Genomic DNA, 18,179 nt, shown 5'->3' with positions numbered 1-18,179 from the left:
AAGGGAAATGAGGCTCTGTTCACAGCCGCTATTCACCATCCCTCCCTCAAGCAGGGAGCTAAGCGGGAAGTCTCTCATTAGAAGACTGGGCCATTCCCCACTACATCCTCTTCACCAATCCTCATCTATGTGACAGCCATTTCCTGCTACCCATTCATCAGCATCACCGTGCTCTTCCCCTCCTCCCTCTCTCCCAGGAGCAGGTAGCTACTGCCTCCTCTACCTCCCTTCGCAGTGCCAAGCAACCCTACCTGCTGCTGAAATTCATCCCTGTCAGGCTGTTCTTCCTGCTCACAGGGTGAAATCTGCTTTTATCACTATCCTGTTGCACCTTGGCCTCAGCTACCATTTGTGATCTCTATTTAGGTCATAACTGTATCTAAAATAATGGTGCTTTGGCCAGGAACTCTAGACATCACTCTAACACTGAAGTCTGAAATGTCTTTATGAATTGAATTTGCTGGGTCTGCTACTGCTTATGAAAAATAACCAGTTTATGGGAGAAACCTGCTCACCTCAAGGCTAACTGTGCTACTGCAGAGACTTCCATGCTGCAGCACAGCAACAGCTCCCAATCACACGACTCACCAGATCAGAGGTGCTTTTTAGATAGAAGCTGGGAAGAAGCTAGAACGAAGGGATGACAAGGAAGACAGTGACAGGAAGAACATTCATCCAAAGCAAAGAGGGACGATTTTGTTCCCTCCATGCTGAGGATGGGCTTCAGCACTACTAACAAGGCTCAGCCCACAAGCAGGGTGGGATTTCTCTTCCCATTTCTAAATTATAGTAGCATTTTTAATCAGAGGGGTGTTCCAAGGATTAAAAATGCTACAGTAATTTAGAAATGTAATTTAGTCTGCAGAAGGATGGAACTGCTTAGACAAAAGTATGTGCTGACTTGCAGGGCAGCAGGGACAGAATGAACCCCTCTGCCAAAGCAGAAAAAACAATGGAGCTAACAAGAAACATCAGGGGATCAGACACTCTCTACCCTTTAATGGCTTTAGGATAACACTATGCCATCTCCCCATGTTCTCACAGAGTCTCTCTGGTGGTCTTGTGACAAGAACTGCACTGTTCCAAGAGAAGCAGGATCTGCTGTTGCAACTAGCGCTTTCCAAGGCTCACTCCCCATATGCTTATGCTGAGAACAGGCAGCATCATTCTGTCAGTGAGGTCTCTTCAGATCCTGGATGGTCAGGAGTCAAGTGCTCCAATACACTGGTTGCAGCAATGTTCAGCGTGGGAACTGCTAAACCTTTCAGACCAGCTTACTGTATGCTTGATATCAAGTGTCCACATAGCTTGCAGCTGGGTGCATACAGCTGTCTTGGTACTAAAGCATCACAGTTTACTCTGAGCGAATTCCAGTGCAGTAGTCAGGGCTCCCTGCATGCCCTTGGCATTTCCACTGCCCTTAGCAACAATGGGAGAGCCTCCTGCCTTCCCTTCCATCTGCGTACAGACAGCCACGGCCCAGTCAGCAGCGGAGAATGCAGGGAGGCAATTCTGGGGAGGAGACACAGAAAAGTCATTTGGACTGTGGATCACTCTGCAGTCTGAATAAAGAAAGGTAACAACATCCTCTCCTCACCCAGCCTGTACCTTCAGCAACCTGAGGCAGTCATGACTGTGAGGACCACAAGGGCTGAGCTTGCATGTTAATGCCCCTGGGCAAATACAGCCTGGAGGATCCAGGGATGTTTGTGCCCAGCAGAGACTGAAAGCACATTTGGTCCCAGTACAGTCATCTCAGGTCCTGCCCCTGCATGATTAACCATAAACATTGGGCAGAATCCCAGGAAAAGCTTCAAACAGGACCTGCTGAGCAATGGATCCAGATCCCCTTTGCAGGCAGATTCCTTGTGTCTCTACCAGGGTTCTGCTTACCTTGGACACCTGACAGGCACAGAGCACCTCACCAGAAGCCTGAGGGCTGAGCAGCAGGACTGATGTGCCAGGAGACTTGTCACACAGCTGGTTCACTACCTTCATTAGGATCTAGGAGAGACAGGCAGAAGACAGGTCAGGCTACAGCAAAGGAAGCTGGCATGCAGCAGGAAATGTGCCCAGCAACTCCCTTTTACTGGCTGCAGCACCTGAGGTACCTCTGGGCCAACATGTAATGTGGATTACTCACAGAGAGGGAATCAGCTGGGACAGTATCAATGATGACAGCTTGGTTGCAATGTTTTGCTAGCAGGCTTTGTGCCTTCTTTTCAGCCTGGAGGAAGAAACACACAGCACTTTGAGGGGCTACAGGTACAACAGGGTGGGCTGGATAGGGATATAGGCATGCAACATATGTAACAAAGGGAATGCAAGTGCTGCTCTGTGGGACAGTGGGGACATGTATGATAGCAGAAGTCAAAGATTGGCAGACTGAAATCTCCATGTGGAGACCTGTGCAGCCCTGCTTGCTTCAAAGCAAGCAGAGATGAATCCCTGTCACAAGTAGAATAGAAAGTGACCCATTTGGTCCCCAGTCTCTCTCCTGGACCTATACACCACCACATGTCTCAGGAAGGCTTCTGTGACAAGATGCTCCTACCTTAAGAAAGGGATAGTTCTTGCTGAGATTTCTAAGTAACTAATAAGCATTTCCAAAGGGCTTTTAACGTAAACAGGCAGAACACAAACACATGTAGGAAGCCACAGCAATATCCACAAAGCTGGAAGAAGGGCCCTGTCCTGCCTCTGTCTTAGTGCATAATCTTGCAAAGCCCACTGTGAGGACCACCATCTCATCTTCTCCATGTATAAACAAGAAGGTGATGCCTGACTGCTGATGTTGGCCAGAAGTGCTAGTATGGGGCTCTCCACCCTCACAAGTAGAGACACATGAGGATTCTGCAGGTGCTAAAAGCCCAGCCAGTCACTCACTGCATTTTAAATGATAGTCCCAGATAATGTCAGTGAAATCAAACCAACATAGGGCTTATGTTCCAGTGTGTGAATGTACCTGCCTTCTTCTGCCTTCTAATGGGACCCTAGTGACTGAGTGGTTGTGGAGTGTGGCAGAGACACCGGATTCACTGGTGTGTGCCACACAGTGCTATCAGCCAGCTGCAAGTCAATGTGCTGCTGCCACAATACCTGCTGCAGCTCCAGTTTCCTGACAGCCGTGTTGGCCGTTCGCTGTAGTGCTTTGAGGATGGTCTGTAGTTCTTTTCTTTGCCACTGGGGCATTGCAGTAGTATCCACCACCTGCAAGACAATTTGTTGTTTAAGGATACTGAACTGTACCTAGACATAAACTGCTAGCTCTCTAGGAGGTCAGGCTGAAGCCTGGCCTCTTCCCAGACCCTTCTATACCCCATGTGATCAGGCTGGCCAGCCACTGTGGTGTGTAGTTTTCTCTTTTCAGCCAGTGATCTGCAACAGAGGCACCTAGACACTAGTAGAAATCTTTGTGATCTAAGGGGCAACAGCAGGTAGCAACTTGCCCTTGCTATTGACAATGGTAAGACGTGAACCTGGTATCGAAGAAGCCACGTGACTCAAGCATATAAAGCCCATGCTGGGATATTTCTCTACAGAAGTATAATCCTTACTTTGGTCAACTGGCCCACTTCTTTGGAGAGGTTCTGCATCTCAGGAATAGAGGTGCTCCTCTGCTTCATTCGTAGGGAGACAGAGTCCACTTCTATAGCCAAACACTGGCCTGCTTCCCGGGCCTGGAGAGATGGAAAGAATGCATGTTTCAAATGCAGCAACAGAAAAAGGAGCAGGGATGGAGAAAGTAGGGAGGCAGCAGGGTCATAAACACTATAGTGCTGCTCAGCACATCGAGGTGCTGGAGCATGTCTAGAGATGGGCAACAATACTGGTAAAGGGTCTGGAATGTAAGTCCTATGAGGAGCAGCTGAGGAAGCTAGGGTTGTTTGGCCTGGAGGAGACTCAGAGGTGACTTTATCGCTGTCTACAACTACCTGAAAGAAGGGCGTAGCCAGGTGGGGTTGACCTCCCAGGTAAGAAGTGACAGGACAAGAAGACTTAGTCTTCAGCTGCATCAGGGGAAGTTCAGGTTGGACATTAGGAAGAATTTCTTTACAGAAAAGGTGATCAGACATTGGAACGGACTGACCAGGGAGGTGGTGGAGTCACCATTCCTGGAGGTGTTTAAGGAAAGACTGGACATGGCACTTAGTGCCATGGTCTAATTGACATGGTGGTGCTAGGTCATAGGTTGGACTTGATGATCTCAGAGGTCTGTTCCAACCTGATTGATTCTGTGATTCAGGATCCAGTGGGAAGACACCTACAGAGACATTAAGAATGACTGTTCCCACAAGACTGAAATAGAACATTCCTCTCTAGACTTGCAACCAAATTTGCCAGATCTCTGTGCCCACAATGGTCCTGAGAGACTTTAGACTATGACAGCAGAGAGTGTATAAGAAAAGCTGTGGACAGCGAGGACTGTTCTGCCTAGCTAGGATACACAGCCCTTGTTTCAAGTCACTCCCTGGTCTCATTAACACATGCACAGAGCTTCTCTTGGGGGCTCTCCAGGTCAGCACTTCCAGCAAAGCACGCAGATGTGCCCTGCAGCTTTTCATTCTTCTGCACGAAGCAAAGCCTCACTGGAACACAGATGCACAGGGGACAGCCAGCCAAAAAGTAACAGATTTGCAGGGGTGGGCTTTGCCTTTAGTCTTTCCAATTCCACTATGAGTCACTCTCCTCTGACTGCAGCCTTAAAGGAAGCAGGCAAGCTTGTGGGGCACCTGAAACTTCCAGATATTAAAGGACAGAGTGATCTCAGGAACACAGTGGCAGGTTGCTTACTTTTTATACAGACCCAGCCAGACCAGAACCGCAGTTTAGCAAGAAAAAGACTAAAAAAAAGAAGCAAAAGGGCTACAAGAATGAGGCCAAAGCCATGTAATTATAAAGTGCAAATCCAGCTGTGATAGGCAGGAGGTGAACCCCATGCACAAAGGATCACACCTTTAAATACCTACTGGGTGCTTGAAATTTATAGACCAGAGGCTTCCTGATATTTTGTGCCAAGTTTTTTGTCTTGGAAAAGGGGGTGTGAAGGGAAGAATGAAGGTCAGGGAGATGGAAGACTAGAATGGGGAGGGGAAAGGAAGTGAAGAGTGAGGTACAGCAGCAGAGCTGAGTCCAGGGGTGAAGGAGGAAGCCAGATCAAGCACAGCAGGGAGGCTCCAAACAAAGCAGTGGGGACCTAACTGTCTAAGAGGAACCTACAAAGTTTGGTCCTTCTGGCATTGCCTTGACATGGCAGAAATCTCAGTTCCCCCTTTCTTACCTGCTTGGCTTGTCTCCCTGTCACTGCAACAACACGGCTAATCCCTTTAACGAGCTGACGCTCACTGATGATAGTCAGATCTTCCACAGATCCCGTTTGGAGAAGATGTCTAAAAAAATAAGCAGAGAACAGGAAAGAAAACAAGGTGCTCTCTGGATACAGAAGTCAGTAAGCCTGCTTTCTTTTTAGAAAGGTCTGAAGACCAGCAGTCCCTTCCCAAACCCAATAGCTTGAATCCTTTCCCATTCCTAAAATCCTGATGGTGCCCTGTCAGGCAAAAGACAGCAGACTTGAGGCTACTCCAGAGGAACCTCTGTGCTACCTGCGCAGCAGGGTTCTGTCAAATGGTATGTAACCGCCAAGTTCTGCCTTTATTTCCCTCTCCTTTCCTTCAGCAGTGGGATGAACTAGGATTTTTCTCTTCTAGTCAGCTGCTACTGAACCTCGTAGAAAGCAATCTTTTCCTCCAACTCCACCACTCTCTTGTCAGGCCAGCTCACAGCCTGGCCAGTAGACTCCAGTCACAGGATAGCTGTGCAGTCTCAGGGCACTAAAAATCTCCCCTTTCCTTCCTGGTTATTCAATGCTGGATATGACAACTACAGTCTCTCAGGTTCTGTTACCACAAGTAATCATTTCAGACAGCTTCACGAGAATTGATTATCTCTACTCCCATGCAGTTTCTTGTCCCAATACTCCCACAAGAATGTTCTCATGGCTAGAAAATTGCTCATTTTCAGCTCTATCTGCTCAAAGGCCAATGTGTTCCTAGGTTTTTTGTGTTTGGTTCTTTTTTTTTTTTTTTGTGTCAGCACTGTCCTAAGATTGATTAGCTCTTCTTCTACTCTCATTACTGCTAAAAGCAGAAGTGGGTGAAGATAATTAATTAAAATAATTAGAGCAGTCTGAAGTTCTCACAACTGTCTCAGAGTCTCCAGCCAGGTCCCCAGCCCTCCTGCAACCCCAAAGGCAAAGCACTGTAACTCTGGTGTGACAGTCCACACACCCCTGTCTCCACACTCTGCTGGTGCTCTGTGGCTTCCAGGTTGGTTTCAGACTATCAAGTAAGGAAAAATGCTTTGCATTTCATTAAACTTTGCTCACCCCGGGACTTCCAAAGCTTCATAAGTAGCCCATCCTGTCCTCACAATATCTTTCCTGTGAGGAAACTTCAGTTTCACAGGGACAGGGAGCTGAGCTTACGATGATGTCTCTATCTCAGCCACCAGTGCCCACAAACATGCCTTCTGGCAGCAAGTAAAAGTCACTTACGTCCCACAGCAGAGCTCCACAGAGGTCTGCATTGCAGCCTCGGAGTCACAGGTCAGCACACTCTCCACAGGGACCCCCAGGGACACTATCCTCACTGGATCTGGATACCCCTGACAGAGGAGACAGGGATCAGCAGCTAACAACATGGTTCCCCAGGGGCACTTACAAACCAACTATATGGCTTCAGGTGTCTGCCTCATTTTTCTCCTATTCTAGAGTAGCCCCAGAGTCAGGAGCAGCACCACTTCTCCTCCACAACCAGCCACCATGGGGAAAAAGAAACAATTGGGTGACACTACAGTCTTCTGGACCAAAGGCATGAACAGAAAGCCTATGCATCAACAGCCTCCATGTTTTACAACACGGTGTCCTGAGATCTCATCTCTGTCCTATTTTCCTTTCTGAGTTTTAGGAGTTGATTCAGGATCTCTAGTGACCAAGATGATACCTGCTGAAGGAGAAGGCTCATAAAGATGTGTGCTGCCATCCTGTCATACCTCATCCACTGCACGGAGTCCCTGAACACTTCTTGCCAGCATGAGGGGGACCTCAGCCGTATGCACAGCCTCATTTCTTTTGATCATATCCTGGACCACTTCCTCCACTTGCTGCAGCTGCTCCACAGTCACAGGGCCCTGAGGAAGTAAATCAGCCACCTTCAGGAGAAGCCTCCTGAGAAGAACAGAATGAAGGAGGGAGAACCTGGACAGGACTGTCAGGTGATTCAGCCTGGGCACATCACTCTCCCTCTGTGTCTCATCTTCTCTACTTGGAAAAGGGAATTGGGAGCATCATCCCAGGCCCTCCTCTCATGAAGGATAAGGATTTTTGATACAAGAGCATCAGCCAAAGCCTTCAAAAGAGAGGTAGTGCAAGAGTGACAGGTTACCAAGGCCAGTGCTTGGCCTGACCCAACAGCTTTCGGTTCCCAAATACTCTCACCTGGATGTCCAGCAGAGACATCAAATACATGCCACAGCCAAGCACCATCTCCCAAAGACCCCTTTACACTATTTCACTACTGTCAGCCCCATGACCACTGGCCTTGCTAAGTCCTTTCCTTTCTGATCCCCCTTCGCTCCCTCAGCAAGTCCTGCTCAGTCAGGTCAGTGCAAAGCAGACCCACCCACGTACAGAGGGTCAAGCTTCATCGCTCAGACAAAATGTGACCTGTCTCTAAAAGAGTGATTATGGCGAGAGGAGAGAAATCCCTATAGAGAAGGCCAATACCACAATGTTGGTACTGCTGAGAACAAGCAAACTGAAGTTCAGAGCCACCTTGGTATTGAAATCGAAGCGCAGCTGCTCTGCTGTCACATGGGACCCTCGCTGCTCTGTGTTGTCAAAGTTCAGCCGGTGGGTAGCGTTTTGGTTTGTCATGCAGGCCAGCCTCTGGGCCTGAAAGCACAGAGAAGTTGGCAGGGAGTGCTGGTTCTCCACAGCTTGGGGGAATGGAATGGCACAAAGAGATAAAGGAAAGGCTACACGTGAGGTGATACAAAAAGATGGAGAAAAAACCAATGAGTAGTACAGTCAGATTAATTTATGTGACAGGGCAGATCTAACTTCTTTTCCCATGGGATCATCACTGTAAAACAGCAAAGGGTAGTCTGGATACTTTTGGACAGACCAATGGCTCACAGATTAGAGAATCACTTGTGATGTCTCCTTCCCACTGCACATCATGACCAAGAACAGTCTCAGGAATACAAGGGACAAAGATCCGCTGTTCCCAGGTTACTCAGGACATCACAAGGAAAAGGTTAAGAGCAGTGAGTTATTACCTCATCCACAAAGAGCTGCACTTGGTCACCAGCATGCAGGGTTTCCACAGCAGTGACTTCATGGATAACATAGCCACCACAGAGTTGAACTGATTCTACAGGGAAAAGTACATCCTGAGAAAAGAGACAGAAAGCTCAGTTAGGACATAGGGGAAAATCAAAACAAGCTACTTGTTTGATCTAACTGGGAAACACAATCCCCACTGATCCCTAGAAGACAGGGACAGGGTGGAAAAAACAGAGAGAAGCTTACTGCAAATGTAACCAGAGCGCCTCAGACCTTCCCTGCACCCAGCTTCTCACTGCACAACATGTTGAGGCTGCCAGCCTGAAGTGGAGGGGCAGTAACACCACCCATGCTGATGAATTTTCTTACCAAGGATGCTTGTCCATGAGAAAATGGACAGCATCTGCCAAGGCACCTGTCTCAGGCATCCAAGGTGCCATTTCTACCTCACTGGGCTGGCAATACAAACTGAATTGCCACTTCAGCTTGCAAAGAAATGCTGAGCAAGGCACTGTCACATTCTGTAAGGCTAAAAAGGCAGAATCAATGCCCAGGCGTGATTATCAAGAGCTGGAATGCAGCAAGGAGAAAAAGCTGCACCCCATGTAACTTCCCAGGAGAGGGTCAAAGCTTTTCCTCTGGTGAGGTTGAAGAAACATGCTGGAGAAGTGGAGGCCCTCGCTGGTGCTCTTGGGAGGGATGAGTTTTTCCACTGGGTCTCAGGTTGGGCACTGCTTGCAGTTGTCCAGGACTGGCCAGAGACAAGTTACTCAACTCATGGACTCTGATCATTGTTTGCCTTCTCTCAGCACTACAACCCCAACTGGCAAGAATGCAGCATGTTGAAAGGAGACCTAGGAAGACTTTATAGTCTTCCCTAGCAAGATGAAGTTGCAAAGGACTGAGAGAGACAACCAGAGCAGCAAATACACCTGTGTAAAGTTAGTGCTGCTTCTGCCTCCCGTCCAACCCTGATGCAATGTCAAAGGAACTGCCAAGAGGCAGCAGTTTGCAAATTAACACAGTAAAACAGCCCATCAGGGAGATCTGCCTGGCCTCAGTACTTACAGTGGCTTTGGGTTAAGCAGCAAAGGGCCTTACCTGCTGTCCTAAAAGTATCATGTAGCCTTGGTCAGAGTCTTGCCCACCCTGCTCTGCATAGAAGTTAGTCCTGTCCAAGATGACACCACAGCGCTGCCCTGCCCCAACCTCCTTCTGGAGAGTCTGATCTCTGTACAGCATCAGGACAGTGGCCTGGCATGGACTGAACTCTGTCAGGGGCAAGAAGGTGGCAGCAATTAGTGCATACACACTGTCAGATTGCAACAGGAAAGGAGGGATCACTTCCCCATGCCAACCCTGCCAACTGTACTGAAAGCTGGCACTTTGCCTTGGTAGGAAAGGAACAGCTACTGGCAGAAAGGACAAAGAATCTGTTAACTGGAACTAAATCACCCCTCACTTACCTAATGACAGAACTGCTGACTAGCAGCTAAGCAGGCAGGGACACCCAATCTGGCTCCACATAAGTCTAGTAGAAGAAAATGTGGCACAGACATCTGCCTCTTGATACACTGCAGCCTTGGCAAACCTGCCCAACTTTTATGAAGAAATGACAGACATTGGACAAGGGACAGCAAGGATGTCCTTGATGCAGCAAGCTTTTAACATACTCTCCTGTAGATTCCTTGAAGCCAAATTTGGGCAATATGGATTGTACAGGTGGAGCACAAGATGGGTTTGTAACTGGCTGGGCAGCTGGCCCCACAGAGAATTGCTCAGTAGTTCGATGTACAACTGATATTCAGTTACTAGCAGAGCTATGTGGTGGCTGATAATAGCCAGCACCATTTAACATGTTTATTAACTATCCACAATAAGATGGGATGTATCCGTATCCCACTTGTGTATGGCAATGAATTGGCAGGGACTGGCTGATAAACTGAAGAACTGGGCTGCTTTTTGGAGGCATCTCAGCAGGCTACAGGAATGAACTGGCAGAAATCTTGGGGTCCTCAGGAGCAAGCAGAACACAAGCCTGCAGGCTGCCCTTGCAGCAAGGAATTCTGCCTGCCTGCGGGGCTGTATGAACACAAACACAGCCAGCAGGTCAAAGAAATAGGTTATTCATCTCTATTTAGCACTGGTGGAGATTACATCTAGAGTACAGGAAATTCTGGCTGTATGTAAAGAAAAAACCTTTTCACACTAAGAGTGATAAAGAACAGGGAACAGAGAGGCTGTGGAATCTCTGCCCCTAAAAGATACTGAAAACTTAAATGGACAAGGCTTTGAGCAACCCAATCTGACTGTGAAGCTGATGTTCCTTTTATCAAGAAATTGAACATCTAGAGATCTCCTTCAACCCAAATTATTCCATGATTCAGAGGCTGAGGAGGTAGGACAGTTCTAGCTTGGAGATTTCAGCCAGTGTCACTGCTGGGCTTTTCTCCTCTGTTGTGCTCTTGCCCTAGTATATATATAGCTTGAATTGCCTCACTTTCTGCTTAGCGTGGGCTGCCACCAGCACACTGGGTAAGAGGGAGCTGGCTGAACATAGCTACCTCTAATTGTCTGTGACAGCCACACCACCTCTTGCTCTCTGTGGTTTCTCTTCGTGCTTTCCCTAGAGCATCAGCAACCTCAGTTCCCCTGAGCGATAAAAAGCCTGTGCTGGCATCTAGTGGTCTGCCACGGAAATATCCAGGGCATGGCTTCAGACAACTACCTAAACCCTTTGCGTAATTAGCCTTCATTCCCCGGAGCACACGTACACTGCAGCCTAATTGCTGGAGACAGTCTCATCTCTAGAAGAAATCAACAGTCTCTGCTTCACCACTGCACCCAGTGGTGCCAACCCAGAGCTCAAAGCCTTGTCACCAGCCCAGAGCTTTCGTAGGGACTCACCCAGAGGCACTAAGAAAAGCACCTTCCAAAAGGATGAGGCAGGGAAAAATGCGGCAGGAAGGTGGACAGGTTTGGACCACAGGCATGAGGTCAGGCAGTAAAAGCAGTCTTGTGAGGGACTCCAGTGCCCTCAGGCAGAGCTTGCCTTACAGATGGGGTTTGGCTACTTACCATACTGCCCGTGCTGCCCAAGGGTGTAGGCATACTTGGGAGAGTCATCGGTGGCAGGCACGTTGTCCCTCTGCAGTTGAGCTAGCGAGTGCACATCAAGGTGTGTGTTTGTGTTCTCTGGCCGTCCTGCCTGTGGGCCACCAGCCTTCCGCTGCAGCGGAGCAGAGGCACAGTTAGATAGGAGGTACCTGGGGCATGCAAACCAGTAACTGGAGCTATATAAGGCAAGGAACTTCTTCCACCTTACTGGAAAAGGCTTGTTTAGATCCAGGCTGATGGAGGCTACTGCTAATCCAACACCATTCCTTCAAACCTCACAAACACTCAGTACTACCCTGCGCTAGCCTTGAGCCAGGTCATAAACAACTTGAGCTAACACCTCCTGGCACAGCTTGCTGTGTAGCTGTGAAACTTGCAGGCCATTAAAGCTCAGAATACCTTGAACAAATTATTGCACAAGGGGGTGGGAGTGGTGGGTGGGCAGTGCAAGTCCTCCAGCGCTACAGAGACCGAGGAGATAATTTGCTGCTTGGGCTGTCTAAGCTGGCTCTTGTATGAGAAGCTGGACTACATGACTGATAGAGGACTCTCCTAATCTATGTAATTCTCTTATATCCTTCACTCCAGCAACAGTCAGCACCCTGAAACACTTCTACCGACCTGAAGAGAATCACCAGCCAATACTTCTCAGTCCCACACTCACAAGTGAAGGCATTTTGATGACACTATTTCAGACTTCACTTCCCCTTCAGGAAAAAGGCACATGGCTTTGCAGTTGCATCCGAAGAGTCTCAGCAGTGAAAGAAATTCTGCTGCCATGCTCACGAGAGAGAGAGAAGGCTTTGAATTATTCTGACAAGGCAAGACTCCCTCTTACTTTTGCATCCTCCAGAGCAAGTTTGTTAAAAGCAGCTAAATCCAAACTGATTCCCTTTTCTTCAAGCATCAAGTCAATCAGATCCAGAGGGAATCCCAAATTCCCACAGAGTGACCAGGCTACTTCAGCTGTAAGACAAAAAGGATAGGAATTCTGTGTGAACACAGAAAACAAAGGCATTCCAAGATTTGCTTGAATGGATCCAATCTAGTGTGTGCCTTGGTAACTGGACTCACCTGTGTTGTGTACAACTGCACTGGTAGTGGGGAAGGGAAGAGAAGCCACACAGTTCTTCTTGTGTGGGACTGAGTATTAATGATGTTCCACAGCCCTATTTCTGCTAAAATTCAGAGCAGCACATCTAGACAGGCAGCCACAATAGTTAGGTTCTGGGCTGCTTCTTTAAGCTGTATCTTTTAAGTACCTAGTTAATCAGTCAATAAAGCAGCAAGGGAATGTTTCTAACTTGCCTAGTTCATTGTGAGAACAAAGTAGTAGAAAACAATTGCAATTTGCAGAAAGGAGCAACATCTGCTCCTCTGCCTGGGGCTGGAAGGTCACAGAAAACATGTGGGAGGCAGACATCCACCAGTTTTGACTGCAATGCTTGTGAGGACCTGGATTAAACTGTCTCTAAGTGCAGTTTGTCAGAGGAGGGAAACTCACCTGGGAAGTTTGTGGAGGGCTCCATCTGCTGCACTGTTCGCTCAATGATGTGCCTCCCACGCTCGAGGGAGGACAGAAACGCGGCCTCGTTCTCATTTATGATATCCATGATCTGCCCAAGGATCAGAAGGGTTAGCCACAACACTTCAGGGACTTTCCCCAGCTCAGCTCAGCCTTGCTCAGTCAGCTCAAAGCACATCAACTAGACTTCTTGTTCTGCAAGTATCCATCACAACATGGCTCCAATGCATTACTGAACCGCACCAAAGTCATTGTGCCTCCTATCACCATTCCTGTCAAGGATATATTGACTATCCACCTGGGGAAGGCTTGAAGCTGACAAATGCTCCTCGTCAGACATTCATGTCTGTGACCCAATTACAACTGTATGTCTGGAACAGCCAGGGAAGTTGCTCGTCACAGTTGCTGTCAGCAGAAGCAAGCTGGGACTAGCCTTAAATCATCAATCCACTTTGGACAAAGGGGACCCAAGCTAGGACAGGCTGTACTTGCACTCAATAAAAGAGCTACCATAGCTCTTTTACAGCAACAGCTGCCTTACACCAGAACATGCTGTCCCTGGTAACGACTTAGTGGAGCTCCCACACGGAAATCTGCCACAGATACTTCTTGTGCCCAGTACATCTCAGCCCACCCACAAGAATATGGTTATAAAGGAGGTTACACAAACTCCTACAGCTAAGTCACAAGGAACAGCTGACTTCTGCCCCTGAGAGCACTGCCTCACAAACATAATTAGACCAGGGTGTGGGGTGGGTAGTTCTCTCTGGGGAATTCCACACTGCTCACCTGGTCTGCATTCTTCACCAGCTCTGGATAAGCATCTCCCTGTGGAGTGAGCCTCAGTTAGTGATAACATCCTCAGCATCTTCCTCAAGTGATCTCACAGCATGCCACAAACATTACAGAGGTTTCTCAGGCAGGTGAGTGTGAAGGGAGCCACAGTGCACAGCTCCATGGTTGGCAGCGCAGGGGAAGAATCACACACCGACCATCTCCTGCCTCTCTCCCCATGACTGGCCTCTGCTAGCCCCTGCACAGAATCTCTTGGCAAACACATACGTTCACAATAGGAAGAAAGCATTGTCTTTGAAGTTGCTGTTAGTACTCACAGAGACCAATTTCAGATGGTTTTAACTGGACACAATACCTTGGAAGACATTGCCCTCAGAAACAGCAACATGCACTTCCATACACTTACATATGCTTGTGCTGACTCTACTGATAATCACACTAGGCCCCTTCCATCACAAATGATCATGAGACAAGAGACTTTTAGTGCTGCAATGCACAGCATGAGGTACACCCTTCTGGAGCTCCTTCACATCCAAGAGTGTCTCCTGACAGCATGCAGGAAAGGGACATGGGGCTGAATAGGACATGTGTGATAATCTTTTTCCCCCCAAGGCAGAAGTTTCACTCACCAGCACTTCCACTACAGTAGGCACCAGGGAGGCCAGGAGCCCAGGTGAAGCCTGAAGGACTTCAGAGCAAAAGCGGACAGCCCTGCGCAGGATTCGACGCAGCACCAGCCTGAACACAGGGCAGGATTCGTCAGGCAGCCATGTGAGCATCCCTGCCCAGCTCCCACATCCAGCATTCCCCCATCTCCAGCTCCTCTGGTCTGATTCATCAACACAGGACAGCTGCTCCCTGCACTTTACACTCATCTAAGGATGAGCCTACAGACTGGAATCCCCTCCAGCCGCTCACCTTCCTGCCTCCCCAAAGCTCATGCACTCCCTATCTTGGGCCCATATCAGAACCTCTCCCTCAGCTGTCCATATTCCTTTCTAGACCTAACTCCCTCCACCCTGTGCCATTTACTGATGTCCTTACTCTGCTCCGGAGAAGCCTGGGTAGACGCCATCAGCAATGCACACGCACAAGGTGCGCACGTGATCTGCCACCACACGGTAGGCCATATTCACGTGCCCAACATCGGCATCCCCAACCAGACCTTGGTATCTGGGTGCCTTGCAGCCCTAAAAGAGAAAGTAGGGAGATAGAGCAGCATAAATTAATGGCTGCAGAAGTTTCAATGCAAGAGGCAGCCAGCCTGACTTGACATCATCTTTATCAGCTACCTCTGAACCCTGCGCATCTAAGATGCACTCATCAAATCCTTCCACAGCATTACAGACCAAGACTTCTGTACCTGACACAGGTCAGCAAATACCCTGGCACTGAGAAATTTGAGAAACTTTAGAGGGAAAACAGATTAGCAGTGGTGATATTCCAACCTGGAATTCTCCCCAGCCTTTCTAGAACTCTGGACTAGGCTGAGTATAATCTCCTGTCTCCAAGTACTGCACAGTAACATGTAGAGAAGGCTGTACTTATGGTATCAGGCAAGCAGTTTGCATTCAAGGAGCTTCTGTTGAACTGTGAATCTGAGCAGAAGCACCATCACCTTGTGAATGGCATCCAAGATGGGAGTGAAGAGATCTGTGTCGTAGTTGGAGCGTTTGTGCTGCAGAACTGTCACCAGCCTCTCCAGACCCATTCCCGTATCCACATGGTGCTGCGGCAAGGGAAGCAGATTCCCTTCCACCTCTCTGTCAGCCAGGCAGAAAAAATACAAGGCAAAAGATAAACAAGGGTCAGTTCATGGGCAGAAAAAAAAGGAGCAGATGAATCAAAGAGAATGGGAGAGTGACAGGAGATGGAAACATTCAGTGACCCCAACAAAAGGAAGCTCAGGGACAAGACTAACAGCAGCCTGCCTTGGCACTGTCAGGCAGCCAGGATCTGACCATTAGTCAGTCAGGACAAATAGTAATGTAAAGAAAAAGGCCTTCCCTAACAGGGCCAAAGGCCTTGTCCTCCTTCTGCAGGTTTCTCCAGACTGCTGCAGATCTCAAGAGACCTCTGGAATGCAGCAGTAAGGGAGAATAGGCAGCAAAGGTTAAAGAAGGACAAGGCAAATAAAGCAAGGGGGACCAAGAGCCACACTGGGCACATCTCCACAGCTTTCCTCTTGCTCTGTATTGCCACCTTCTGGAAAGCAGTGAGATGTCTGAGAACATACACATGATTTTGGAGTCACACAAGAGGGAAAGGCTCTGGAGTTCAGATGAGATGCCTGGTACCTGCTGTACTGCATGAAGACCAAGTTCCAGATCTCCACTACGTCGGGGTTGCCCTGGTTCACCAGTGCTGCAGCGTTTCTGCCACCACCCACGTGGTCATAGTGGATCTCTGTGCAGGGACCACAGGGACCTGTGTCCCCCATCTCCCAGAAGTTGTCCTTCAATGGAAAAGGAAGCACATGACTGGCAGGGACCCTGGAAAGGCAAACAACAGAGGTGCCAGTGCCAAGGCATACACACAAAGCACACAGTAGTCTGGATCACAGAGAAAGCTGGAAGGAAGGAATCCTTTCTTACTACTAAAAACTCAGTAAGCAAACACATTAGAATGCCTCTGCCTATGTTCAAACAGAATTATTCTCCTTATTAAGAACAAGCTGGGCCAAACCAGACAGGATACTACTCACTGCCCATAACAGCTGTCAAAGACAGCCTGGCCCCTGCTGACAGCAACAGGCTGGGTCTGTGGAGCACCTTCCTCCTTGAAGCAGAGGCTCCACTAGACAAATCTGAACACCAACAGTGGCAGAGCTAGCTGTCTACAGACAGCCTGGAACAAGCTCCCAAAGCACAACAGTGCTCTCTGCAATGGCTTCACCCTCTCACTAAAGCAGCCACTGCTACCCTTCAGAGAACATAATTTCTGCAGCTCATGATGGAGAGGAAGCAAAGGTTCAGAGATCCCTCACACACTTCATCCAGGCCAGCTACTTTTAGTCACACAGCCCACTCAGTGATACCATCTGAGAAAGAGCATAAAGGTCAAATGCTCCAGCGAGCTCAGAGCCCAGCTGACTTTTAACAGCCCAAACACATCAGAAATGAAATGAGTTTAAAACAACTTTTGACCCCTACATCTGATGCCCATCAACTAAAGAGCAAATGTGAAACTGTGGAGACTGAAATGTCAGCACCTGCTGCTCAGAACCTCTTTAAAACACTTACCCCAGGCGGAGCCATACATCCCTGCACTCCTCATCCGCACTCAGCCCCAACGAGGAGTCTCCACCAAAATAGGTGACATAGAGACGATCTCTGGGGATCTCATACACCTCTGTCAAGAGCTCCCAGGCCATGCTACATGCCTCCTCCTGAGCAGGTAGAGAGCATATATGAAACACAATAATCCAGTGATGCACAGTGATGCAGGACGGGTGTTTAGAATGGGAGTCAAACACCAAAGAAGTTCATTTCAGTTGCTCTCTCCCTTTTCAGTTTTAAGGCAAAGGACAAGGGTCAGGAGAGAGACAGCTCACTATTGTCTAGGGAAAACATTTCTAAATTGTTAGGAGACCTTCAGGATCACAGCATGGTTTACATGCTTACCAGAAGAATTACATGGATTATTTTCCTTCCAAAGAAAAAAAATGTATTTACTAGCAAAAATAAATCTGGCATCCTTTATCCTTCTTCCCTTTTCAAACTTTCTAGTAATAAGCATCAGATGAACTGATAACCTCTTTTCACCATATTAAATGGTCAACACTGGTGTTCTCACAGAGAACTTTGATTTGTGTGTATTTCTCTTGTGTTTGACAGGCTGAGGGCTTTGAGCCTACAGAGGTCATTTAGTGACAAAGCACATCAGCTGATCACCTCTGCTCCAGGCAAACCTGGAGCTCATCAAGATGCGTTCTGCAGACAGCCCCTTGGCACTACAGCACAGCTCTGGAAGAAAGGGTGCACTCCTATCACCTTACCTTAAAGTAATCCCCGAAGGACCAGTTCCCCAGCATCTCAAAGAATGTGTGATGGTAAGTGTCTCGGCCCACGTCCTCCAAGTCGTTGTGCTTCCCTCCTGCCCGCACACACTTCTGGCTGTTCACCACCCGCCGGTGCCGCGCCAGCTCGCTCCGGGGGTGTGCCGTGCCCAGGAAAACGGGCTTGAACTGGAAACGAGAGACACTCACTATCACTAAACACCTCTCAGTGGCCGGGCACCGTGCCTGGGGCTCCTGAAACACAGACATGGCGCTACGAGAGGCAATAGAATCATAGAATTTTAGGGGTTGGAATGGACCTTAATTTATTATTAATAATGCAGCGATTTAATAATCCAGCTGTGCCCTGTCCTGCTAATTTGTATAGGGTTTCTTTTCCA

The 18,179-nt window shown here is 48.4% G+C and overlaps 1 protein-coding gene across 1 annotated transcript; it reads right to left on the bottom strand.

The window, feature by feature from the left end:
- Nucleotides 1-1,347: 1,347 nt before the first annotated feature.
- On the bottom strand, nt 1,348-17,967 carry AARS2 (alanyl-tRNA synthetase 2, mitochondrial; the record flags this gene model as incomplete). The annotated part of the gene is made up of 21 exons (XM_009081782.1): nt 1,348-1,512; nt 1,894-2,004; nt 2,144-2,227; nt 3,100-3,210; nt 3,558-3,680; nt 5,282-5,390; nt 6,554-6,663; nt 7,051-7,188; nt 7,832-7,951; nt 8,338-8,451; nt 9,446-9,615; nt 11,423-11,573; nt 12,300-12,427; nt 12,966-13,077; nt 13,776-13,814; nt 14,411-14,519; nt 14,826-14,971; nt 15,400-15,544; nt 16,079-16,273; nt 17,024-17,169; nt 17,779-17,967. Coding segments are annotated over 21 exons (2,715 nt in total), but the record flags the coding sequence as incomplete, so codon positions are not given.
- Nucleotides 17,968-18,179: the final 212 nt, after the last annotated feature.

Source organism: Acanthisitta chloris, unplaced genomic scaffold, assembly GCF_000695815.1.
Source record: "Acanthisitta chloris isolate BGI_N310 unplaced genomic scaffold, ASM69581v1 scaffold36469, whole genome shotgun sequence".
NCBI lineage: Eukaryota > Metazoa > Chordata > Aves > Passeriformes > Acanthisittidae > Acanthisitta > Acanthisitta chloris.
The sequence above is the reverse complement of the archived record's forward strand: the minus strand, read 5'-3'. Positions and strand labels throughout refer to the sequence as shown.